Here is a 26978-nt window from a genome sequence, read left to right as displayed (position 1 = left end):
TTAGTCCAACCTAGTTACAAAACTTAAAGATTTTAGACATTTTTCTAAATTGTTTGATGTTTCGAATTCTTTTAGGATGTTTTAATTTCTTTTATCCAATTTTACATATGTATTTTTCCTTTGTATTACAGGGTCGCCTAATTCTCTGGATTTCAAATTGAAAAACACTTTTTGTTTTTTTCTTTCAGTATTTTAACTAAGAAATGGACATTAGGCTGTTTTCTGCCAGTGATTGCATTTAATTTGGAATTCCACCCTTCGGCAGAATTATTTGTCCTATGATGCTGTGAATTATTTGTCCATATATGTTCCATACTTTAATGGGCATATTCGGATTGTCCATCCACTGCTCAATAAAATAGTCAATGAATGTGGCAAGTTTGTCAATGCTAAAAGCTTTCTCCCATACAATGCTTCAAGCATTATCTATATGATGTGTTTGTTCCATTGGCAATACAGAAATCATTTTGCAGACATTTCTTATATCTTCGTTTTCTTTATATTCCTTTACTAGACCCATTTCTTGTGTCTTGCCCCACAAACATTGATTAAAATGAAAGTTATAACCGGAAATATCGAACTGGGAAATTCTAACATACAACTAATGATGGCTGCGGCTTCAAAATCCAATTTTATAATGTCCGTCTTCCACTTAGGGCACCAACGTTTCACTTCCTGAAACATTGCAATACAAGTTGCTTGTATCAAATCAGGCAGAAATGCAAAAAGCGCTGGATGAACGTTAGTCTCAGTTGCTGTACTCCTTAAGTCGACGTGTATTGTATAGATCTGAGCAAATAGTTTCGGACAACTTTTAAATGTTCGATCTAAGAAAAAGGTCTTTCCATTTCCCAAAGGGTACCGCGATTCTTCTTCTCCAAATACTAAAATCCTGTTATCTTGGTCATTTTGAAAGTGTAAACGAAAAACGTTTTCTCTATTAACCCTTTCCGGCACGCTACCTTTTAAAGTAGAAGTTTTGATTTAAAAAAAAAAAAAAAAAAAAAAAAAAAAAAAGCAGTCTAATTAGACCTAGAGGAGTACACAAGTAAAATTTTGTGAAAATAGCACTTATCGTTTTAATTTTGTGGGTGTGCCCAAAGTGGCTTACTGATTGAATAGAGCTTCGAAAAGAGTGCTGAAACGAGCATTGTTGTCAATGAACTGACCGATGAGATGCAGAGAAACAAAGAATACAGACTCTCAGTTGTCCTAGATTATCGGTGAGCCCGTTCTGGGCACACCTAGGGTTCGCCGTTTGATTTTAGGCAAGATTTCAAGGTAAAAATTTAAAACTAATATAGAATAAGGAGATTAGCATACAGCCAAAAAATAACATAGAAATTTCTTTTCAAACAATTCCTTTTATACCCTAAAAAAATCTGGACGATTTCTTTGAAAAATGAGGGTCCTAAAAAACTAAACATGGCTAAAATATATGGACTGGTTTGTGTTGAGCTGCCATCTACTATAAATAAAGAAGGTTCAGAGTAACCTATAAATACTTTTTCATTCAATTTTTCTGTGCGTACAGAAGGAAATTTTTAGGTGTGTCCAGACCGGACACACTGTGCCGCAAAGGGTTAAAACGCATGTGATGTACCGTTTGCAAACTGAATGTCGTTGGCATTTTGGGGATTTTGGGTAGCTCCCAAAGCTTTCTCCTCTCCTTGCATAAAACAGTCTTGACATTTGGGTATGTCGGTATTTTAGTAACAAAACCATAACCTTTCTGATATAATTTTGAAAGTTCTTCTTGAAATATCTGGGGAAAGGGAACTGATGTTTCTTCTTGGACACTTTTACTGCAAGTCTATAACTTCCTTTTACGTTTGATCTCAGCAACGTTGGGCACGCAGGAACGTTCCGTTTTCTTCAGTACTTCGTACTGAAAATTTGTCTTTACATTTCCTTTACAACGCTATGTCTTTTCTTATACACACTCACTCATTCCTAATTTATTTTTTCGGTGTAAACGGTGTGGGTAATCATCTACAATTAAACATTCTTTTCCTTTTTTGTAGAGAGTAATTTTGTTGAAATAGCTATGGGTTTCATCACAGATTTTTTCGACGATATAAGGCGACATACATACTTCATAAGGATCAAACATCTACTGAGAAAATGAAAAGAGCCTTTTGTCTTAAAAGTACCGGCTTATCTCTACAGCAGGTGCAAAGCTCGAAACTACACAATAAATGACATTTGACTGATTAGGGATACAACACAATAGGAAGAATGTCCGCTCTGCCCACCCAGCTATTCTCACGCGTCCGCTGTAGCCACTATCCGCTCTGACCACGTAACCGTTCTAAAGTAAGACTCTTTCTTTCAAATGCCAAAAATCGTTTGACAAAATATGATTAAAGATGCCAACGCGAACTGTTTGCGCAGATGATATTTGCGGTGGCGGGAAAGTTCCGTTAAAATCCGATAAATGGACTTAGGCTGCTATCACACGTTGGTTTGTTTCGGAAGAACAACTATTTGGAACAATTTTTTCTGCTTTGTCACAACAGCCAATCATCATAGATCGGTTTGGGGTTAACACAGGGGAAACTGGTTCCCCATTAAAAGCAGCTGATAGCATTCAAAGCTGTTAGCTGATTGGTTGAAACTGAACAACTTGCAATTTCTTTTGGAAAGGAAGGAAAAAGTCGCACGTCTTTCTTTCAGTAGTAAACCAGGCAGAAATATTTGTCCGAAAGAGTTGTTCGTGTGATATGGACCTTACAGTTTACAGTATGTTTGTGCAATTTCAAGGCGAGATGTGATAGGGCCAAAAGTTGAAAATTTCTTGCAGCAAAATAAAACCTGAAAAGGATTAATGACGCATACCTAGGTACTACTTAATTTCAATTATAATATTTTTTTTGTTAATTATTCATTGTGTGATCGAATTATTTATAAGTCATTCTAAACGTATAAGGGCGAGTCAAATGAAAGTGAGCCAACCCCTCCTCAGCAAGAATGGTTCGGTCCATCATCTGCGGCGCATGCGCGTTGCACAGAGACAGCCTTCATTTACGAAAGTGGCGCGAAAGTGTGAGGTTAAAGTTCTTTAAGGCGCTCTTACAGTGGGTTGAAGACTGTAGCGTGACATAATGGACGTTCCAAAAGAGGAACAGCGTGGTGTGGTCAGGTTTTTGACAACTGAAGGTGTTTCCCAACATGAAATTAGTCGCCGTATGACTGCTGTGTACGGTGAACATTGCATCGTATTGGCCACTGTGAAGCGTTGGAGCAAACGCTTCAGAGAAAGACGTGAAAGTTGCAAAGACGATCCAAGACCGGGCCAAAGCCACCTTGCAATCACCCCCAACACAATTGCACAGGTTGATGAGCTGATTAGACAAGAACGGAGGATAAGCATCGATGAACTGGCAGAGCGTGTGAACATCAGTCACGGTTCGGTTCACACCATAATTCATGATCATCTCGGTTATCGGCTTTTGTGTGCTCAATGGATGCCCAAAATTTTGAACGACCGCCAGAAGACGGAGAGGTTCGGCGCTGCTTTGACTCATCTCATCCGGTGTCACAATGAGGGTGACGACTTCTTGTCTGCAATTGTGACCGGAGACGAATCATGGTGCCACCACTACGAACCTGAAACACGCCGGCAAAGCTTACAGTGGAAACATTTGAATTGACCACCCCCGAAGAAAGCAAAGGCTGTCATTTCCTCGGGAAAGGTGCTATTGACTTTTTTTTTCGATCGTCAGGGGCCATTACTGATTGAATTTGCTAAACGTAGAGAGACTATCAATAGTTCGCGATATTGTGCAACGCTGGATCGGCTGCGTGTCGCAATCAAGAACAAACGACCTGGAAGATTGACGAATGGTGTGATCTTGCTACACGACAATGCTCGTCCCCACGTCGCTGATGTGGTTAAGACACAACTGGCAAAGTTCAAGTAGGACACGCTGCAACATCCTCCATACAGCCCAGATTTGTCGCCATGCGACTTTCACATTTTCGGGAAACTGAAAAAACATCTCAAGGGTACCAGATTCGTGTCGGACGACACCGTGAAGGAGTCGGTTACAGACTTTTTGAATCGACAGCCCAAGGAGTTTTATGAGACGGTTATCACGCGGCTCATTTGTCAATGGGATAAAAGTCTCAATGTTCATGGAGACTACCTTTAAATAAAGTACTCTGTTTGTCATATATTCGCATTGGCTCACTTTCATTTGACTCGCCCTAATATATATAAGCTAATCCCACAACTTCAGTGCTAAAATTTCTTGACTTATACATAAAAATAAATACGGTATTTTTTCCCGAATCACTATATAAATTATTATTATAATAAATGTATTTATATTTATATAGTGATTATTTATATAGTGATTATTATAATAAATGTATTTATATAGTGATTATTATTAATAAATGTATTTATATTTATATAGTGATTGCGGACTAAAATTACAAAAAAAAAAAAAAAAAAAGGGGGGGGGAGGTGAGAAATAAAATAAAATAAATTTTTTCTTTCATTCGTTGATATATTATTAATACACGAAAATTGTCGATAAAATAATTGAAAAGCAATTTATCATTTCTACTTATTACGGCTGATGCTACAAAATTCCTCCAGACGGAAGGGCAGGGACAAAGCTGACATATAAAATATACAAATGACTTGCAAATTTTCGAACAATAGCGATCTAAGCATTTCAACTGACTTAGCAAATTCCAATTTAAAATCCCCATTTAACAGAAGTCCAGTTAATCAGTTAGTTGTCTATTTGATTTCAGACTTGACAGGTAAGCTTCATAAATTTCGTGATTTTATGCTGCGAATTAGTAAGATGTTAATCATTTTGATATAGCACAATAAGAAACCATAAAAAGTAATTTTAACGGGACAGTTTAAGTTTATTTCTATTTTTAAACAATGACTTATTGCTAAATTATGTACCATTTAACTATCTATATGAAAGATGTTTACGAATTATTGAAAGACAAAATATTTCTGTATGGCTAAATATTATGGAAATGTTTAAGATAGACCCATAATTCAGATATAAGCTAAGTTAGATATGCTTTCAGATTACGAAGTTTAGTCTTTTTATATCTTTTAGTCAGAACTATTACAAGACATAGGATAGACTGGACGGACTAATCATAATGACTATTGAAAACTTTCCGTGTGAATTATTAGTACAAATTCAGCTAGGAAAGATGATAAGCTGTTTAAATCAATCAGATTTAAAAATTAAAAAAAATAATCTGAAAGGTTTCAGATTTTTAACGGTCCCCCAAAAGGATTTTTTAAGGCTTCAGCTCGAAGTCTACCAATCTGCTCTTGCACTCAATTCTGCTAACATTTTTAAAAAAATCTTTTTAACTTTATTATTAAGCATTGTTTTTTTTCACACTGTCGCCACATACAGTTCATTAATCAAATCACAAAATTTTTGGAAACTGCACACCAGCATAAGTTTAGAATTCCCGATTCAGTGTGAAGTATTTGCATACATGTTTGTATTTTTTTCATTCTTTTCTCAGTTCATCACATCAATATTCAGTTTTTTTCGTAAGATGGCTAACAAAACTTATTACTGTTAATTTATTATATAGTCACTTTATTCATTAAATATCACGTTCTTCGCACTCAGGACACAAAAAATTCAACAGTAAAATAACAATATATTTAAAGAAAGCATATCTTTAGAATTCCCGATAGAATGTTAGAGGTTGGTATATATATTTCTATATTTGGTATAGCATTTCTTTAAAAACTAGCTGCTCATGTGGCCAGCTATCTAATATATTTTTCTTAAAAAGGGGAAAAAATGTATAAAAATCTGAAAGCTTTCAGAATTTACATTACGCCCAAAGGGACGTTTTCTTGACGTTTTGTGTGTTACCTTTATTTATTAAATGTCATGTTCTTCGCACTTAAACCATAAAATTCAGTTCAACAACAATATCGCAAAATAATTATAAATAAGCATATATTTAGAATTTCCGATACACAGTCTCGCGCGCTGGAGACAAAAATATTTTTTTCCCCGTACAGTATTGCCATTGCTCGCTTTTTAATTGTTGAGCTTGTTAATCAAAAATTAGTTGCAAAATACGAAATAGATAATAAAACAAATTCCAAATTTCAAATTTTGGCTTCTAGATGCCCATATTCGGGGGGAAATGTACGTTATTCAAAAGTTGATGGCTCTAGGTACAGTTGTTTTACCACAGTGCGAGAAACATACATACAGTGGTGGCCAAAATTGTGGACACTTTTGGAAATTTTTATGTTTTTGAACTTTCTATGCTTATAGAAAATGTTACGTTTCGCAAAATGTAAACTTGTATATATCATTTTAAAGAGAATTTATTACTGAATTCAATACAAAACACAAAATTCAATTATTTGCAATACAAAAAAAGTTATATGTACTTTAATATAAATAAAAAACACAGTTATGAAGTGGTTTGTAATGTCTAGCTTTCCTGGCCAATCACTGTTCTTGTTCTGAGAACCAATCAAATGTTAGTAACTGCCAGTAGAAGCTGACATCATGTTTACACTTGAAACAATTCATTATTTTGCTTTGTTCTGTGGAAGGAGGACCTGTTTCTTATACACTGCAATTACAAGTAGGAATTTTTGTAAAAATTTTTAATATTTAGTCAAGAAACAATGACATCAAATAAAAGAGTAGATTGGACACCTAGAAAGAGATGTAATATTATTGTGTTACGGGAAAGTGGTCTTTCCTATGCTGAAATTGCAAGACAGGTGGGTGGTTCAGTGACTACATCTGGAGTCCGAAAGTTTTGTTTACGATATCAGGAGACAAATTCAATAAAAAACAAAGAAGGAAAGGCCGAAAAAGATGCACCACTTCTATTAATGACAAAAGAATAAATAGACTATATCTCCAAGATAGAAAAATGTCATCAGCGGCCATCAGAAGCATGGAGGTAGGAAGTAAGATGGAGTCGCCCTAAACAAGTTTCTCCGTACCCTGCTCTGAAGCACCGGCGATCCCTACGTGGTGACCAAAACATTGGGTCATTTACCATTGAGTTCAATGGGATTTGACGCGTTCGGGTGTAAATACTTTGTAATTACGTCGCAAATATACATATAAATGTATATATTTTCTTTTTCTACAACACTTCAGAGTCCTAAGTATGTGAAAACAACATATTTTTAAACAACATTTCATTCTGAATGGAATTAAATGCTATACTTTTCACAGGACAGTTTTCTCAGAATAGTTTAATTTGAATGAAATATTTTCACAAGTTTTCGTTAATTACATTAGAAAAAAAAAATAAGGTAATTCGATTTTATTCGGTTAAGGTACAAAAATTAAGATCAAAGTTTATTGTATTATTAATATTAAAATTATGCATTATTTCTTTTCTATTTATAGAGCTTCTTCCTAAAATATTTTCTTAAATATGACATGATTTTTTGGCTTTTGAGGCATCTTTTAAATCGAAAAATGTAAGTCAATTTATAATTAATGCTCTATTCGGTTCATTTTAAATTAGAGAATTATTAGGAACTAAATAGTATTTGACTTTCTCTGAACATTTCTGAAAGGGAATAAAATAAGTTTTTTTTAAAAGTATTATTTAAAACTTGTAACTGAGTTATTATAAAATGTAAGGGGAATAATTCTTTTAATTATACTTATCAGATTTTTTTTTTACTCTTCATTTCAACAATACATATTCCAAAACTCTTTATTACGTTCTTAAGTGCGCATCTCATAGCATTTGCTTTACAATACCTTTTAACAGATTGCTTTCTAATACGAACAATTCTTGCTTAAATAGTTTTATAACGTATTTGTCAACAGGATTTCAATTTATGTTTACAATTCAATATTAAGGTTATTATATATTTAGATAACATTTATAATCATTATAAATTAGATACATTTAATCATTAGATTTCTTCACAGTACTTTCACAGTTGTTTCACAGTTCACCTCCGTCGATTACCCTATTTTCAATTCTGAATAAGCTGTCTTGATGATGTAGCACGTTCGCATGGTCACATCATCTTGACTGCACATGGTACTTCCGCCAAATTCACAAATGTATCCCTCTTCTGTTCCACACATTTGTGTAAAACTGTACATAATTTTACACAAATGTGTGGTTCCAAATCAAGGGAAAGCTAACTTGTCGGCATATCTGTGTGTATATTTATTAATTTTGACGAGGATTGCAGCATTTGATGGTAATTTTATTTTTAATTAACCCAAATAAGTAAAACGTGTAAGCCCAAAGTGATTATTTTTCAGATATATAAAATTAAAACGATGGGTTTAAAATGAGCAGCAGTAAAGCCTCTCCTCTAAAAAATTTTAAAAGGTACATGTTACAATAATATATGGATGTGAAAAAAATTTGTTTTATTTAAAACATTTTGACGTTTGGAAAATAAAATAAAAGTAGCGAATACTCTATCAAGGGTATCGAAAGACGTATACAATTTTAAATGTACCGTAAGGTATTTTTCATTCTTTAAGCATAACATTTTTCTTAAAATCTATATTTTTGTAGTGCAACAGCTTAGAATTTTATAAAACAAATTCATAATCAAAATCGCTGTTCTTAGTTATCGAAAAATAACCAAGATGTGATTTTTGCGTAAATGTCACTAAACTATACAAATTGCTATTATCCATCACACTATGAATGTTTCTTTCATGCGAGAGTGTCCCTTTTTCGATTTCTATGGAACTGTCGTGTGTCGAAATCTATCAGAATCTTGTCAAGCGAGCTTCTGAATGTAAACAAAGAACACCCCGTCTGGTGACCCAAGCTTCAAAGCAGTGCTTCACTTCTAGCGCGGAATGGCCCCTCCTCCCTTTCCTACCTCCATGATCAGAAGTGATCTGAATGATGCTGGTGTTTCTGTCAGTTCAAGAACAATCAAAAGAAGATTAACAGATGTCGGACTGAGAGGTAGAACTCCACGAAAATAGCCTTATCTTAATTTTCAGCAACGAAAAAAAGACTACAGTGAGCAAAGGAATACCTTAATTGGACAGATGATCAGTGGTCACAAGTTATATGGAGTGATGAAACTAAGATATCGTTATTCGGTAGTGATGGGCGAAAATATGTAAGACGTAGAATAGGAGAAGAGCTACATCCTGACTGCATTCAAGCAACTGTGATGAACCGAGTTAGTGTTATGATTTGGTCATGCATGTCAGCAGATGCTATTGGTCGCCTTCATGTCATCGATGGGATACTTAATGCCACAAAATACTTTGACACTATTCTAGAACCAAAACTTCTACCTTCCATCAGAGATCTCTTTCCCAACAATATTTCGTTTATTTTTCAGCAGGATTCTGCTCCTTGCCACACGGCCAAAATATCGAAAGAGTGGTTTCGTACAAAGAGCATTAAATTGTTGTCATGGCCAGGAAACAGTCCTGACCTCAATCCTATCGAAAATTTGTGGCACCGTTTGAAAACTCTTGTTCGAATGAGGCGCCCATCAAATAAAAGGGAACTAATTGAGGCTGTAATTGTTTCCTGGCATCATGTAATAACGAAAGAAGAGCTTTAAACTCTTGTCAGCTCAATGAAACGCCGATGTGAAGCTGTAATCAAAAATAAAGGGTACCCTACTAAGTACTGATAACTCACTGCAATCATCACTATCTAATGTATATCGATAACTATTATCGTTTAACTTTTTTTGTGTTGCAAATAATTGAATTTTGTGTTTTGTATTGAATTCAGTAATAAATTCTATTTAAAATGATATATACAAGTTTGCATTTTGTGAAACGTAACGTTTTCTATAAGCATACAAAGTTCAAAAACATAAAAATTTCCAAAGGTGTCCACAATTTTGGCCACCACTGTACATTTATGCATATTCTTCTTTATTTAATTTCTTTAAATATAATACAGGGCTGTAATATTTGGTGGCAACAATTTGAAAAATGCACCCACATTTCAATGTAAAATGCCTAAACGAAACTAATAGTCCTTCTGGGAAAATTGCCCCTTTGAACTAATAATCTTAATGGGTCCAACTGTGTAATTTCATAAAAATATTGAATGTTTCTAATTAGATATTCCATGATTTTAATACATGTTTATTTAAACCAATCCCATTGAAAAGCCAATATGGGTCAACAACCTTCCAGATTGAATCTAAAAGTGTTTTACTTGGCTTTACTTTAGCAATAACCTGGCGCATGGAAGATAAAAGTATTTTATTTCCCTTCCCCACAACACACTGCTTTCAGACAGCCGAGTTTGTTATTTAAAATTAAAGTATAAATGTCTTACATTTTTCTGAATGGCAGCAGTCTAGCGCGCTGAAGATAAAAATGTTTTACTTCGAACAGTGTTGCACTGCTCAATTTAAAACCGTTGAGATTGTTGATAAAAAATTCATTAAAGGTTTACAAAATATGAAATAAATGAAACAAATTCGAAATTCAAAATTCTGGCTTCGATCTGCACATGTTCGGGTGAAGGTCTAGGTTATTTGAAATTTGATATCTCTAGGTACCATTGTTTTTTCACTGTGCAAAGTACATACCTACATACATGCAGATTCTTCATTATTTAATCTCTATAAAAATGATACAGGCCGATAGTATTTGGTGGAAACAGTTTTAAATGTTATACGCTGTTTATAGTGAACCGACGCCAAAATCCCATTTCGAGACTAATAGCCCCTTTTGAAATAAAATGGTATTATTAAAAACTGCCTTTATGGCTTTTAGATGGCTTTATTAATCAGTAACAAAAAGATTAAATTTGAAAGTTAAATATCTTACTTACGTTTTGTCGAAAGACAACGCACTAGCGAGTGCAAGATAAAAGTTTTGCTTTAAATCAATGAGTCCGTTAATCAGCTTCACTAAATTCGCACAAAATATAAAATTCTAAAATTAAAATTCGTGCTTCGAAGTGCACATGTTCGAGTGGAAGAGTACATGTGTTAATTTAATAACTATGTGAGGAGGACTATGTATTATTACATTGTAGAGACATTAAGTATTTTTTTAAAGCAGGAAAGATGAAAAATGAGCAATCGTTTTCACCGGGAATCGAACTACGGACCTCTGGAATACCGGCTCAACGTGCTGACCACTACACCACGAAGGCACGCTAGGAAGGCGCGAGAAATACCTTTTATAGTCCCTCTTTTAAAGGGCGACTGGGGTTTTTAGAGGACCCAATCGCCACATCGTGGGTGAGGAGAATCATCATCCAACGCCCTTTTAGTTCGGGCGCCAATGTAAATACATTAGGTATTTTTTTAAAACAGGAAAGATGAAAAATGAGCAATCGCCGGGAATCGAATCACGGACCTCTGGAATACCGGCCCAGCGTCGTGCAGAACCACTACACCACGAAGGCACGCTAGGAAGGCGGGAGAAATACCTTATAACGTTTTGTTGAATGGCAACAGTCTGGGGTGCTGGCAATAAAAATGTTATTTCGAGAAATATTTCTATTGTTCGCTTTTAAATTATCGAGTTTTTAATAAACAATTCATCAAATTTGCAGAAAACATAAAATAAATAAAGAGCAAATTCGAAATTCAAAATTTTGGCTTCGAGATGCATACATTCGGGTAGAGGATTACACCAGCTTTAAATGCGATGATTTTAGGTGCTCCCGTTTTCTTACAATGCAAAGAACATGCATTCATACACATTCTTCAGTATTTTTTAAAAAAAGGAGGTATAGAAAATTAACATTTTTGCATAGTCCCTCTACAAAGAAAGTTTATCGTTCCTTTCTTTCTTCTTGTTTAATGTGAAACTAATATATCCTACAATTTTTCGGGTATATATAATTTAAAATTCCAGCCTGAGAGTAGTAGAAATATTCCTTATTCTTACAGCCCAATGGCGTAGCTAGAGAGGGGCGGAGGGAGCAGTCAGCCCTTGGCAGCATATTTTTTTTTTGGGGGGGGGCAGCATTTTTCAAACATTATTTTACAATAATTAATGAAGAACAGCTTTTACTCCGGACAAAGTTATCAAAGAAATCACCGCGAGATTTCAACGGTTGCGTAGCCTTTTTACACCGTCGAAACTTTTGAATAACAATTACGAACATCAACTAAATCAGTAGTGTCCAACTGGTGGCTCGCGGCTCCTGGTAGTCCGAAATTCTATTTTTAAGTTTCCGTCAGCCACATTCACGATATCGCCATGAGATAAAAGCTTTACTCTAATCCTAACGATGAGCCCACCAGCGGCCGAGCGGTAAAGGCGCTGAACACTGGTACTTCGGTCCGAGGTTCGAATCCTTACAGGGCGTGCTCCACATCACAGGACCTTCGCAAGTGTGAACAGAAGGTTACGTGAGACTGGTTGTTTAACGATAGCTACAATGAATCGACAGCGAACGAGAAGGACAGCTAGCAATGAGAAGGCGGTCTCATGGCTAGCAGAAGACAATCCAAGTACGAATACTCAAGCAATAGCTCAACAAGTGGGTTTAACTTAATCCATTGTCTGGAGGATACTGAGAACCCTCACCGTACGTAACCATGTGCAGATCCAGAGCGTTTGGTCAATGTTTGGGCCTGCATTCTTGTAGACTACCTCACTGGACAGTTCCTTTGGACGGCAGGGCATACCTGATATTCTTGCAACAAGTCCTACCCGAACTTCTTGACGCAACACATGTTCCTCCGTCGTTCAGCCGCTCCATGTGGTACCAGCATGACAGGGCTCCTCCATATTACACGATTGACGTCCGCAGACACCTCGAAGAAACCCTTGGAGAGCGGTGGATAGGGTATGGTGCCTCGGCTCATTCGCCATGCTAGGTCACCGGACTACAGAAACTGAGAGGAATAAGAGCCTTCAGAAAAGAAAGCGTCTGGAAGAGAAGCGAAAACAAACCAGCGCCGTCTGTCGAGAAAACAATATATACACATAAAACCCATATTCGAACGAAGTTAGTTCTATTTCTCTCGACAAAATTCTTTCATTCTTTCGTCTTGCTCCTCCTATTGATCATTTAGAGTATTTTTATCATTTAGAGTAGTTCTGTTTCTCTCGACAAAATTCTTTCATTCTTTCGTCTTGCTCCTCCTATTGATCATTTAGAGTATTTTTGGAGGGCTATCCTGCATGTACTTCTTCTGGGATCACACGATGAATTTGGTGTAGCAGCGCCCATTTCAGTTAAAGACCTCGTCATTCGAATATCTGTAGCTGCTGGGAGGATACGTTACATACCAGGAATCTTCCAGAACATAAAGAATTCCATGAAGCGCTGCTGTCAGGCCTGCTAGAGGACTTCTGGTTGTAATTTCGAACACATATTGTAGTACAACCTTTCATATAATATTAAATTTTATAAATTTGGTGTAAAATTTATAAATATAATAATAAACAAATAAATGTTAATGAATATATATAAAATTCAATTAACATTGAGGAGTTAAAATTTTGAAAGCTAATTTTTTAAAGTGCGATTTTTATAAAAGCTTGGTACTTTTGAGTCGTAATAATTATGTCATAGATTTGAGTCGTAGAATTGAAATATGAAAATGAATCGCTGTGTTATTTCATAAAAAGTCCAATTATGTGTCAGAATACCTATGTTTAAACAATGCTATAAATAAATCTAATATAGTATATCCTAAGGCGCGCGTTCGAGACATGGAAAATGTACTTTAAATTTCGTCAGTCGACCCAGTAGAACGGGGAGTTCTAGAACTGTCCCCCCTTTTCTTGGTGTGTGCGTGCAGAGTGTTAATATGTACTACAATATATTATGTATGTTCTATTAGAAGACAAGCTCAGCCCTGGCTTTTTCTCCATAAGAGGATTCGCCGTATTTAATCATATTAGTATGGCCTTTAATGTATACAAGAAATATCGAAAGTACGAAAAAAATACTTACAGTTTCTTCCTTTGAAATAATTTAATACTTAAACAGAGTATTCATATTATTTTAAATTAACATATTTTTCACAAATTTTTTATACGCAGAATTTCTGAAGATGAAAGTGAAACAATGGGCCGTTTTCTTTGCATTGCTTTTGAGTTTTGAATATATTGAGATGTCTCTAGCTTTTGTAGCAAGTAATTCAACTCGGGGTGAGTATGATAAAATTATATATCCTTTCAATTTTAACGAAACTACTGAAGATTATTTTTCTTCCCAACTAAAAAATTAATAGTACAAACTGTTTGAAAATTTCGAGAGCAGTCATTTTAAATAAGTATCACGAATTTTTATTTAAATCAGTAATTTTGTACACTGGATATTAAAAAAACCATAAGACGTATATTTCAATAAAATTCTGAAACTTTTACTCAACAGCATTGAAAATTACATTCAGATATCTATTGGGCAATAAACAAAAATTGATATTCTTCTGTTATCGGGACCGGATTCAGAAATGCACGCATGCATACATGTATTTATGGGTGTATGTGTTCATGTATACATGCACTACATATGTACGTACGCACATATATACATACATTTCTGAGTCAGGCCCAATAACAGAAAACTACCCCAAAATTTACTATACTGTGGCCATTCAAATACACAGCCGTTCAGCAGCTATCCTTTTTGTCTCCGTATTGGATTTTTGCCTCATTAATGGGCATCATCGTGCAGTCTGCTGCTTACACAGCTTAATAGTCATTGGAAGTCGCCCAAGTAGGATAGTGGTTAGTGACTATGACTCCGCACGGAAGTGTCGAGGTTCCAATCCCGGAGAAGGCATGTATGTTTGTAAATGTATAGGGTCTGTGCGGCATGGGGCACTCTAAATATGCAGCGAACTGAAAGTCCTCTCGAGAGCTTGGTGATAGGAGAAGAAGGGCGGGAGAACCGGGAAGCCGTCCCCCCTGAGTGCTATCTATCAAAATTGGAGGCGGAACTGAGCTATAGTCGGGCTGTTCCCTATATGGTGCTCAAGGCTCATTCCAATGGCCGGCGTGTTTGATTCCTTCCACAATGAATGTCGAGGGCTTATGTTGACCATTGTCAGGCAAGTGAGACTGCTAACGTGATTTGTATGGGATGCTTCTTTTACCGTCAGGTGAAGCGGACAGCACACATCGGCAAGGCAAATAGTGGTCAAAATTATTATTAGCAAAACTATTTACTTTCCTCGTATTTCATGAGTAGAAACATAAATAAATTATGAATGAAAAATAAAAATACAGTGGAACATCGATCATTGAAGTTAATTAGGAGCTTAAACACCTCAGATATCTCAAAATTCGGTGAATGGAAATTAAATTTTAAGTCATGCCGATTCTTCTTTCGACAGTTTTCTGAAATTGTTTATCGAAATACTAAAAATTAGCTCACAGATATTACTATTAACATTTTAACAAATTCTTTTACTAAATAAAATTTGCTTCTAGAAATTAACAAAAATACTTATTAAAAACAGGAATAAACAAACATCGTCAAAATATATACAAATTGAGAAATTTTGTCCAATTTCCCACATGCCTTTTTTATACGACAATTTTTCCCTAAATTCTGTTTTTTTTTTTTTTTTTTTTTTTTTTTTTTTTTTTTCCCCGTGATAGTTCTACAATGCTGTTAAAGAAAAATTATGTCCGTTTTTCACGCAAGAAAAAAGCTCGCAAGGAGATTCGTACCATCAGGACGTTTCTCTATAAAGATCTTTGTTTAAATTTCAGCATGACTAATTTTCACATTTTCTGTTTCATCGTCGTATTCAGCATCACTTTCAGCATCGCTGCAATTTTTATTGTTCTCCGGGTGGATAATTTCTTTGTCAGTTAAAGCTGGAGAACTTGGTTAGCTGTTTTCAACATTTATCTCATCCGAAACGTTATCCTATATTACGTCTATGCATAGTTTTATCCTTTGAACTTTTTCTGCAAATTTAGCATTAGTTGGCGTCGGTTGTTGTTATTTTTGTTTTAACACAACAAGTCCATTTAAAAAATGCGTTGAAAATTCTCTCACTTGAAATGTTTTAGTTTAGTAAGTTTGAAAAAAAAATAACATTTTTGCTACTCGATTAAAATGGAGAAATTTTTTTAAAACAAATTCACTGCAACCGTAATGCAGAATAGAAAGGACGTTAAGAAAGATCAAAAGATGAATCATAGAGAAAAGAATTCATGAATACTATTTTTTTCGTTTCCTGTTACATGACATTTTCCTTGTGATTTCTTAAAACTCACTGCTGGCTCGGTGAGCAGCGACCTTAGTCGATTGGGGCTCGGATAACAGAGATTTTACCATAATACATTTATGAATTTTATAAATCATGCCTTAAGAAATGTTATTTCTCCTACAGGACTTCTTAAAACAGGTTCTAACACGTTTAAACAAGTTATTTTCACGAAAGTATACATGCTTTCAAATATATTCTGGCTTGAAAGTACACGGACACTAATTTGTTGCTTTAATAGCTTATGAAATCTTGTGTTCTTTGGCAACATCCAATGTACGAAACTTCTAAAACCTTTAAATAAATTATCACTATGTCTTGTAAAGTATTACACAGACTGAGAAAGGGTGTAAAGGACCCTTTTACTTACCTCAAAGTTTAACAGAAAGCACCCCTCGTGCTCACAAAAATAGCCACAATTTATGGCTTAAATAAAAGATAATGAATTGACTTAGTTAAGTAAAAATAAGTAAGCCTAAAGGCATCACAGTTAAGTAATTCGTAAGATGGCTCTGACGTAAAAGTTGGCATGAGAAGCTTAGTGACGAGAATAACGCAACGCAGCAGAATACCTCAAGAGAATCAAATTAGCAGTGTTGTCTTTAGTAGGCGGATCATGCTCAGATTCTACCCTCTAAAAACGTTTTTTACCAACTTGTTTCTACCTCATTTGAATACATACGAGCTAGAAATTTACATTCTAGCGGGAAAAGGGGAAACGAGAAGAACAGAAAAGCACATTAACGTAAAATAACTGGTTAATAAAAGTAAACGAAATCTTACAAGCTCTATATGAAAAAGCGGACATAGAAGAGCATACATGATGCAATAGTACAGTAAAGTACGACACAAACAATACACACAAAGGCAATAGTACAGCGAGTGATATAAAAGTTGTAGAGAAAGTGTAAGGTAAAAATATGTTGAATATTCGCAAGGGCCAACGACGGTTCTGTCGTCCTCATCAATCCATCGCTATTGGAGGCAATTCAAAATTATGCCTAAGTTTGGCAGATGGAGTGCACATGAACTTACTCGGTCTAATCGATGAGAACGTGTAACCATCTACACTGCTCTTCATTCACGTGAAAAAATGTCACCCTTCTTGAACCACCTAGTATCTGGTAGCGAGACGGTTACACCGGTAATCAGAAAGTATGGATTAAATATTGCTTTCATAATAAATGTAATGTCAGCGTATATAATATAAAATTATTGTTTTTAGATAATGAATTGGTCCACTACAGACACAAGCGCAAAGGAAACTGTCAGCCGACAGAAGAACTGATTAAGGTCATTGGTGATTGTTTGAGCGATGTCGCTGAAAAGCTCGACGATTCGTTCGACTTGTCTGATGAAACTGTTGACAGTCTACAATTGACCAGTGGCTCTGCAGCAGGATTTAATAACTTCAAACTAGAAGGAACTCCGAAATGCACATGCGAGAAAAACTCTGTGATTATCAGATTAGAAATAAACTTCCTGAGAATCACAATTACATACACGCTGTCACTCCTTGAAGGTTTGTATATTCTGTTAATTTTCTGCTAACTGTCTTTTGTTGATGACGAATAATTAAGTTTTTACACCGTAATTAATGAGATAGATTAATTCACACCAATGTTTTAATTAATATCTTTTACTGAATTTATGTTGCTTTAAATTTTTATTTGTATCGTGAGGTAAAACACATAAAATCAATTTTAACACTACAATTTCGAGAGTCACTCCCAAGGCAGAATATGAATAAACATAGGGAGAAAAAAGTATTTTCAGTCTCTTCTCTCAGTTCTGCTTTAAAATTTAGAATTTTTAACAGTTAGGAATTACCTAAGATCATAGTGTTGTTACAGAATAAAACAAACAATTTAACGGAAGAAAACATTAATATAAAAAAATCTGAAAGTTTTCAGATTTTAACAATCGCTTAAAAGAGCTCGTTCAAAATTTAGTACGGTTTATCATCACAGGTTATTGATAGAGATAGCCCAGGTGGGAAAGAGAAATATTTTATACAATGTTAGACAAATATGCATTTAAATTAATTAACATAACAACACTAGTTATTCTCTGTGTATTAGAAAAGTGAAAAAATACGCAATGAAATTCTATAAAAATATTGAATGTTCTTAATTAGATATATCATGGATTAAATGCATTTTTATTTCAATCAATCAGCCTAAAAAGTAAAAACTAATATTTTATGAACTACATCTATTCTTTTTAAATGTAATAGTTAGTTAATTAATAACGGACAGACTGAATAGAAAAGAAAAATATATCTTTCGTTTTCCCGAAAGGCAACAGACTCGAATGAAAACTGAAAGAAAGCAAAATCATATTCGAGAGAAATAACGCTTTTGGGCTAAAAATTTATTTTTGTAATGCAATACTTTAATATGTTTGAATTCAACTGAAAAATAGAAAATATAAACTGCATCGGAGTACAAGAAATATTTAAATGGTTCCCTTTTCGAAATTATCACAAGTATTTAAATTATAACCATTAATTCAAAACTTAAAAGATATTCATCCTTAATATGAAAGATAATTTTATAGCCAAGAGACTTTAGTTTCAGATCCTTGGATTTATACAATACTGGACTTATACCAAACGGACTTTTCCTATAAGAAATAAAGGATAAATAAGTAATCCGTTCTTATAAAAAATCCTACTGTTATTATATTAATACAGTTTTATAATACAAAGCAGTAGATGAAATAAACTCTACATAAATGAAAATTTACCAAATTTAATTACTTAGTTACTTCTTTATGGTCCTTGATGGACCTGGGTGATGATTAAATCTGTCCAAAGAACTTTCAGTCTTCTCCTCAAGATTTTTAGGAAAAGTGACGCTGTTTGTTTATTCCACACAATGCTATTACGGCTTATTTGAGATTTCGCAGATAGCACTTCGCAATGTTTAGTTGATTTAATGGCGTCTTTCTTTTTTCACAACTGTAGATACCGTCGTTCTCGGCGCAGTATCCAAGCCTCGGATACGCATTCCAACTTCACATTTTTCAACAATTTTTTTCCCCACTTCCAGGGTGATTCTAACCATTCTCTTTTTTGCTTGTCTTTTCTCATTAAGTTTCTTAAAACTCATAACAAATTTACAAAACATTTATAAATAAAATGACAAAAATTATCTGAAAATTCAGTTATGATGCGGGTTGTTTATTCAATAATACAGACGCTGTTTACAGATTTTTTAGACGATTTTACTTGGCTATATAAAACAATTGTCTGTTCGGAAATTTTTTTAACTGTAACTATATTTTTAAAAGCATAAATTATCGTCTGCAACTTGACAGTTTTGTTTTCATGTAAAATGGCGCTTTTAAAGAAGCAATGGATGAGAGGCTATGATTGTGCTCTTTCTGAAGAAAATTATTCCTGTTATTTCTTGTTATTAAAACAACGCTGTGAAAGCCATGGTTTTTTTCGATATCTAAAGCTACGATAGGTAATATGGTCAGCAAGAAAGGAAAAGAAATGTCAAAGTTTGGCTTCAAGTGGATTAAGTATTCCAAATACATATCCAAGGAAAAAAACTGAGTACTTCGAATGTTGCAAACATAAGATCTTTCATGTTGAAAGGGAATCTGTCAAGTCAAAGGATAAATTAAAAATCATTAAAATTCTCATTGTGAACTGTAAACAAAGTGATTAATGCTTATGTAAATCTTAAAAATAAAAAATAAAAAATAAAAAAAAAAAACCCATAATGTACATTGTCTTTCTCCACGACATATCGTTGAAAGCAAAACGCGCTGCAGAATTCTCAATCAAAAACGTTTAGCGGGAGAAAGTTGGAAAAATGTAAGCACAATGGAAGAACTTTGGGTATATTGAAATGACTGCAATAAAAAGAGATCCATTTATTACAAAGTATTTTCTCCCTCCTTTCTGCATGCTTTTTTGGTGTAACGGTTGCACACTCGGCGCGCATTCGACAGCTCCAGGTTCAAGTCCCGGCATTGCTCATTTTTCACGTCTACAGCATATAAACATCCTAATGACTCTATCACCAAAAAAGAAGAAAACAATTTTAAAACATGATTCAAAGAATCTAATGAAAAGTTTTCATATCCCTTACTCACATCCCCGACAAATCTCCTGATGTATCCCCCATGTAGTTTTGAGCTTTTGGACTTTAAAAAAACGCATAATTCAAACGTCGACTTATAACTCTTCTTGGACTTTGGAAAGCTGTTCAAAAGCAATGAGATAAAATAACTCTTCTGATACTAGCAAAAGGTTTTACCGTCTTGGAAATTATGGTATGGAAAGATAATGAGGGGTTATCAAATAAGAAATTTAAAACAGAAAAGTTTTGGTGTAAAATATTTCTATAAATATCCAAAGAATATCGTCTAAAATATATGCGAATAGCCTATAATCCGACAGACGTAGTGGTGCTCGTGGGAAGTCTCGAGTCACTGTTTCGAAAAAGATAAACTAGAGCTTAAATTGTGCCAGAACCCACTGGACATCAGCTCCGGACTTAGTGGTTTTTGAGATCACTAGTAATTCTAGCCAGACCGTTCAGAGCTCTGAACGAGAAGAGCTCCGGCATTTCTTTTATAAAACTAAGCCACAATTCCAGCAGAAAATTCTTTTGATCTCATAAAATTTTAATTTGTAATAGGGGAGCGTTAAAAATCGATTCTAACTTCTGAACGCATGCCTGTCTAACCCAAGGAAACAAGCAGAACCTCTTGGACAGAGGTTGAGACTTTTAAGAGACTATATTCCTAAACTAGATGAAAACGTTAAAATCTTATATTCCATAAAGAGGAATAAATTAACCAGAGCTTCTCTGAGAAAGGATAGATTTTTCATTTCGTGCTGTCGTATTCACTGATTCGTTATCGGTGGTTTTAGATAACCGCGACTTATGGGGAAAGGGAATCCATGTGAAAGTTCCTTAGTATAACTTCTTCTAAGTTACAGTGGGATTACTATAATAAAATATTTAGTTAAATGGTAAAACACATCGAACGCTATTGACTTCTCACGGAAAAGATTGCGGACTTTTGACGACAGTGTAATAATATGGAGAAAGAAAATGATCCGTTGTACATAGTCTTACGTTTATTCTCTGTTAACAAATCAGTCCTCACATTTTAAGATATTTTTTCTCACGAATAATAATAGATCACATTCTTCTCAACGAATAATAATAGATCACATTCTTCTTCGAAGAATATATCACATTCTTCTTAACAGTTAGAATTATTTCCAAAGGAAGATCATAGTCAGAAAGGTTTGGGACTCTTCTCTCTGTTTACATGCTTACATATCTTCAAAATTTCCTTAGTTTCCTTCCATTAAAATTTCTTTCCCTACTTTCATAGTGTTTCTTGCATTCCCTCTTATTCTCATTACTGACGCTTTAATCGCTTTATTTTTGTTTTTAGTATTGCGGTTTAAAAGAAATGATCTTTATTTCTGTCATCCCTTGAAATAGTATATTGTACTGTACATTCTGGGCTCCTGATCCTTGCTCCGTTATTTTCTATTTCTTTAAATGAAATAGTAATTCTACTCACAAATCCAAATAAGACGAGGTCTGCTTTACGAAGTTTATTTTATTCTTTAATTATTTATCATTAACTTAACTTTTATTATATTTTTACATATATGTTTACGTTTTATTTAATCTTAACTTTAATTATTTATTAGTTATTTTATTTATTTATTTCTGTTCATCTTTCTCGACGGTTTTCTAAATGGTTCCAGAACTTCTGTTAATGTTATTGAAATTTTGTCCAAACGTTAGTACAGAAAGATCAAATAGGATCAAAAGTATCTAAAATAGCCCTAGCAACGTCGACGATTCTTGAAGAATACAGGAGCTGGCACTCCAGTGGGACAAAATCAATACTGAACAGCACGGTCAGTATGACAGGACAGTCAAAGATGTGTAATGCAGAAAGTTATGCACCAAGAAAACAGGGAGGGCGGCTAATATAACTTTGCTGATCATTAGGGAATATTTTCAATCCTTTAAGGTGCTTTGTTCTTTAACTACAGTACGCCCTTTGATTTTTAAGTTCAATTTGGGTTTGGTTTCGTTTCCTGCAAGCAGGCAACACGGATATTTTTTGAGTGCAGAATATAAAAAAGTTCATCAGTTTTCCCTCGAGTGCCCTTTATTAAGTTGAAGGAAGTTTATAGTCCTCCTAACAAATTTGTTGAACCCGTACTGCAAAACCCGACAGGTCGGCATGACCAGACTCCAACACTGCATTTACCATAGAATGGCACCATTTTTCAGAAATGACATACCGATTGTTTTTCATATTTCGATTCTGTGACTCAAACTATGCCCAAATATAAAATTTTGTAAAATTTATTGAGAAACCCACCGAGAAATTTAAAAATTTATCATGGCGCACTTTTTTCAGTTTGTGCCAAGAAGAATTGCCGAAAATCTCAATTTAAAGTAAACTATTTTCCTTTCCCTTTTTCATTGTGCACGAGCGGAAAAAAGAGGTGACTCTCACCTTCTTTCAAATAATTTTAACAAAGAGCCTAAAGCCCATTTGGCGTAATTATCGCTAACAAATATGCCAAATTTTAAAAACCGCCTGTTTATAAATTCAGTACCTTAGAAAAGTTTGAATAAAAACTAATTTTTTGCGGGTATGCCTAAAAATGCATCTACTTTAAGGTGATGGTAAAAATTTCATAAGTTATAATTCAAAAATGTTTTCGAAAAATTCGTAAAAATTTCTAAAGAATATAAATTAAAAAAATAAATCAGAAAATATCTGCGAATTTTATTTGAATTGAACCTAAATTTCGAGGTTTGAAAGAAGGAATTAAGTAACTTTAATAAAAAAAAAAGAGCTATTAATAAACATATACCAATTCAATTAGCAATGAGGAGCTAAAATTTTGAGAGCTAATTTTCCAAAATCTATTTGTACGATTTTTACAAAATTTCGCACTTTGGCATAATTTGAGTCGTACAATCGAAACATTGAGAAAAAAAAAAAAAAGAAAAAAAAAAAAAGAAAATAGGTATTTCATTTTTAAAAAAGTCCTTATACTTAAAAATAATACTTATGATAAAAAAAAATAGAAGAAAAAAATACTTATGTTAAAACAATGTTATATATAAATCTAATACATATCCTAAATCGCGCTTTCGAACATGAAAAATGAAAATTAATTTTCATCAATCGGCCCCGTAGAACAGGAGATATAGAACTTCTCTTTTTTTTTTTTTTTTTTTTTTTTTTTTTTTTTTGGGTGCAAGATGTACACAAGTGTGTACGCACAGTCGTGAAGACGCATTTAACTCGAGTCGTATTCCAAACAAATATCGAACACCACAGAAAGAGTTTCGTTTCCAAACAGGACGTAGTAAGTTTGACTTAAAAATGGAAGCATAGCGAGGTACTAATGAATTTAAAAGCATTATTCCATAGCATATGTAATATTTTTTCTTCATTTTGTTTCATAAATGGTGTTAGAGTTACTGCTTTCAATTTTACTTATTTATTTTATGTCTTCTATTAAAGTTATGCATTTAAAAAAAAAAAAAAAAAAAAAAAAGGCGCAGAGTAGTTTTCGTTCTTTGAAGCAGAGGGATTCGTGTACCTCTCTTGAAAATACATGAAATAATTCTAGTATCACTGGACAATACTTGTACAACGATATTGGTTAAGTCCTGGTGTCTCGTATGCTTACTTCTCTACTGCCCTATATTTCTTTAAACTCGCATTAATACCTCAATGTGAAAATTTTTAATTATATATAATTTTAGAAGTATCCAAAGGAATATCCGCGTATTTTAATGTTTTAGATGTGAATTGTAAGAGGCAGAATTTCAACTGCTCACGAATCTATCTTTTGCTAAACTTCACTACAACAAATTTAGTACGTTTATTACATTGAAACAACTCACCAAATAAAATTAATTATATATCTACAAAAGAAACAACACAAGACTTCTTTGTATGGCCTTTTAAATTATACACAGCCTTTTTTGCACTTCATTTAAACTTATTTCCTCGATTTGTTCTAAATTAATTAACCGATTCCTCAAAGCAAGTTAAATGACATCAAAAACTGGGAATTTCGATATTAAATACCTCGGTCAATTTTTTTCGTATGGCAAACAAATGTTTCGTATGTACTTTTATTGTTTCGTAACGAATATTTAAACTTTTCCAAATATAACTATAGGAACCGGAAGACCGCATTCAAAGTTAAATTTTGTTATTTGTTCAAAATTTTCTTTTCTTTAATTTGACATTGCCCAAATCATGAATATGTTCTTCTTTTAAACTTTACCATATATATACGTATACACATATATATGCATATACTTAAATTAGAAAAAAATATATGCGATATAAAAAACATTTCCTGCGCATAATACTATAATATATAATTTGTAAATATATATAAATTTGAAACTAAAACTAAACAAGTAAAGAAAAAAATAAGAAAATAGTGTATAATAAATTGAGCAACTTAAATTTTTTTTTACAAATTAAAACAAAAAATGGAGTCAAAAGCTAGCCATAAGTAAGGAGTAAGAGTCTGAAGATAATAATACAGCGTTTTTTTTTATTATTATTATTTTTCTTTTGTCTTCCTTTTATCGCTATGTTGAATTTATACGATTTAGGAAATATTATTTTGACTCCAATTTTTTGTTTTAATTTTAAAATTATTTCAATTTGCAATACCATTTATTTGCCCAATTTATTACATATTATTATCTTATTTGTTTGATATATATATATATATATGTTTGGTACTGCCGACTGCAATAAAAAAGGGAAGTGCACAACTAGATGTTATAGCAGTCCCATATACAAAATTTCAACGTTCTACGGCTAACGTTTTTGACTTATGCGAGATACATGCACACATGTATGCCTACAAATGTCACGAGAACTTCTCTTTTGAATCCCTTTTAAATGCATTTTTGAATCCGTTTGGAAAAAAAAAGGGCCATTTATTCTGTCCGTACGTATAAATGTTAGGGAAAAAAATCGTTTAAATGGAATATTGAAATATGATACCCAAAATTTTTTGCGATTACAATACTTCCTTTATTTTGTACAAGGAAATAAAACGTATAAGAAATACAGTGTCAAAAATAAATAAATAAATAAAATAAAATAAAATAAAATAAAATAAAAAGGGAAGTACGCATTCAGAAGAATTGAACTCCAACCACTAAATTCAGCAGGAATGTAGTCTCGTAGAAGATACGCAAATGATTTACATTTTGACGCCAATGAGACAAGAGTAAGTGCGTTATGCGCATATGAGGTACGCAACCGGAGTTTAAAAGCATGATTGCTCGTGCCGTGGGGCTATTCAAACGAATCTGTCGTCTTGGATGGACGATATTGTGACTAGAGATGCCTCTGAGACGTAAACGGCGGCAGTACGAACAATTGTCGGACTTTGAAGAGGCGTATAGTAGCACTTTGGAAAGGGGGGGGAAAGAAAGGGGTTGATGTACCTTCAAGGATATGACGTACTCCTGTAGCCTTTCAGGTTACCAGACATCTCGCCAATAGAGCACGTTTGGGCGTGCTTGGAAGGTAACTGCAGCCGTTTCGGAATATTGGTAAATTAAGCGCCCATTTACAAAGATTATGGCATGATCTTTTGCAGGGGGTCATAAGTGACAAATTTGATTCGATGACACGCCGTGTTTCCCTCGTATAGCTGCGAGAGGTGGCTATACTACTTAGTGATTTGTAACCTTTTTCATGCTATAACTTCTTGATCTCTTGTTTTGAATTTGTAATCATTTGTTTATCTCATCATACACTACATACATGTTAAGTTTCGTGACAGAAATTCGCTTTCTTCTGGGTGCATATATTTTTTCCACCTTGTGACAGAGTGTAATAAGTAATGTCAGTGACTCAACGGAAAGAAACTCTTGTTAGAGTGTTAGATTTTAATTTATATACATACATTTATTTAAATCGTTTATCGTTTTATTTGTGTTGAAAGGCGTTTTAGTGAGGAAATTAATAACAATAAAACATATTTATAATAATTTGTTGGTAATAAAAGACATGCTAAAATAATGTGAGGTAAAAACTGTGATCTTGTTCTTTTCAGGTCTTTTAGGCGGCCTCCTTGGAAATCTTGGAACTAGTCTTACAAGACTCTTGGGGGATGTTGTAAATCTAGTCTTAAACATTCTCGCATTAAATGTTAGGGTGTTAATACAATTGCGGCAAGTATTTTTGCCTGGAACAACCTGCGAGGTAATCGGCTTTGAAGTGGTAAAAGTAACCAAACTTGAACTCCTGGGCTTGGATTTAACTTTTGTTGCCAACTTACTGCAAGGAATTCTAACGCCAGTTTTAACTCTGGTCCTGCGACTAGTCTTGACAGGTCCTATACAGGCTATCTTTGTGGAAGAGATACAAAAGATCATCATAACTAAGAGCATGATTCGCTGTTCTTAAGGAAATGTTTAGTTATCCATTGTATTTTAAATTACATTTTATTGAATATACAGCATCAATAAAGTAAGTTAATATAACTATGGTTCTTATCATTTTCATTTATTTACTAGCAAAAGACATTAAAAAATATAAATTAGGGAAGATTAATACATACAAAAACTAGCAGATTTATTTTAATAATTTTTTATTTTCTAAAAAATTGTTAATAACTTAAAATCTTAAAAACAGTAACCACCTAATTAACATTCAGGCAATCACGATCACGATGAGTTGTTTTAAGAATTTGTGAAATCTATAAATTAAACTTAAATATCTTTTATTTTTAAATCTATGAATTAAA

At 33.8% G+C, this 26978-nt stretch overlaps 2 protein-coding genes across 2 annotated transcripts; both read left to right on the top strand.

The window, feature by feature from the left end:
- Positions 1–3188: 3188 nt before the first annotated feature.
- LOC146996850 (protein GVQW3-like) lies at positions 3189–3653 on the top strand. Its single transcript, XM_085819695.1, has one exon. It carries the CDS (start codon positions 3189–3191, stop codon positions 3651–3653), a length of 465 nt encoding a protein of 154 aa, XP_085675821.1.
- A 993-nt stretch (positions 3654–4646) lies between these two features.
- LOC118179435 (uncharacterized) lies at positions 4647–26708 on the top strand. Its single transcript, XM_035348611.2, has 4 exons — positions 4647–4776; positions 13983–14090; positions 17391–17687; positions 26286–26708. The coding sequence occupies exons 1-4, from the start codon at positions 4647–4649 to the stop codon at positions 26636–26638; spliced, it is 888 nt and encodes a 295-aa protein (XP_035204502.2). The 3' UTR covers positions 26639–26708.
- Positions 26709–26978: the final 270 nt, after the last annotated feature.

The sequence above is a fragment of the Stegodyphus dumicola genome, chromosome 6 (assembly GCF_044657685.1).
Source record: "Stegodyphus dumicola isolate Sdum_Otavi_A_Nest chromosome 6, ASM4465768v1".
Lineage (NCBI taxonomy): Eukaryota > Metazoa > Arthropoda > Arachnida > Araneae > Eresidae > Stegodyphus > Stegodyphus dumicola.
Note: the sequence above shows the minus strand (reverse complement) of the source record. Positions and strands in the feature narration are given on the sequence as shown.

Excerpts from the sequence above, each read along its gene's own strand:
- LOC118179435 (XM_035348611.2), top strand. The coding sequence starts at position 4,647 with ATGACTTGCAAATTTTCGAACAATAGCGATCTAAGCATTTCAACTGAC. Across the intron at positions 14,091-17,390 it reads AGCAAGTAATTCAACTCGGG|ATAATGAATTGGTCCACTAC; the intron begins GTGAGTATGATA and ends TATTGTTTTTAG. Across the intron at positions 17,688-26,285 it reads CACGCTGTCACTCCTTGAAG|GTCTTTTAGGCGGCCTCCTT; the intron begins GTTTGTATATTC and ends TGTTCTTTTCAG.
- LOC146996850 (XM_085819695.1), top strand. The coding sequence starts at position 3,189 with ATGACTGCTGTGTACGGTGAACATTGCATCGTATTGGCCACTGTGAAG.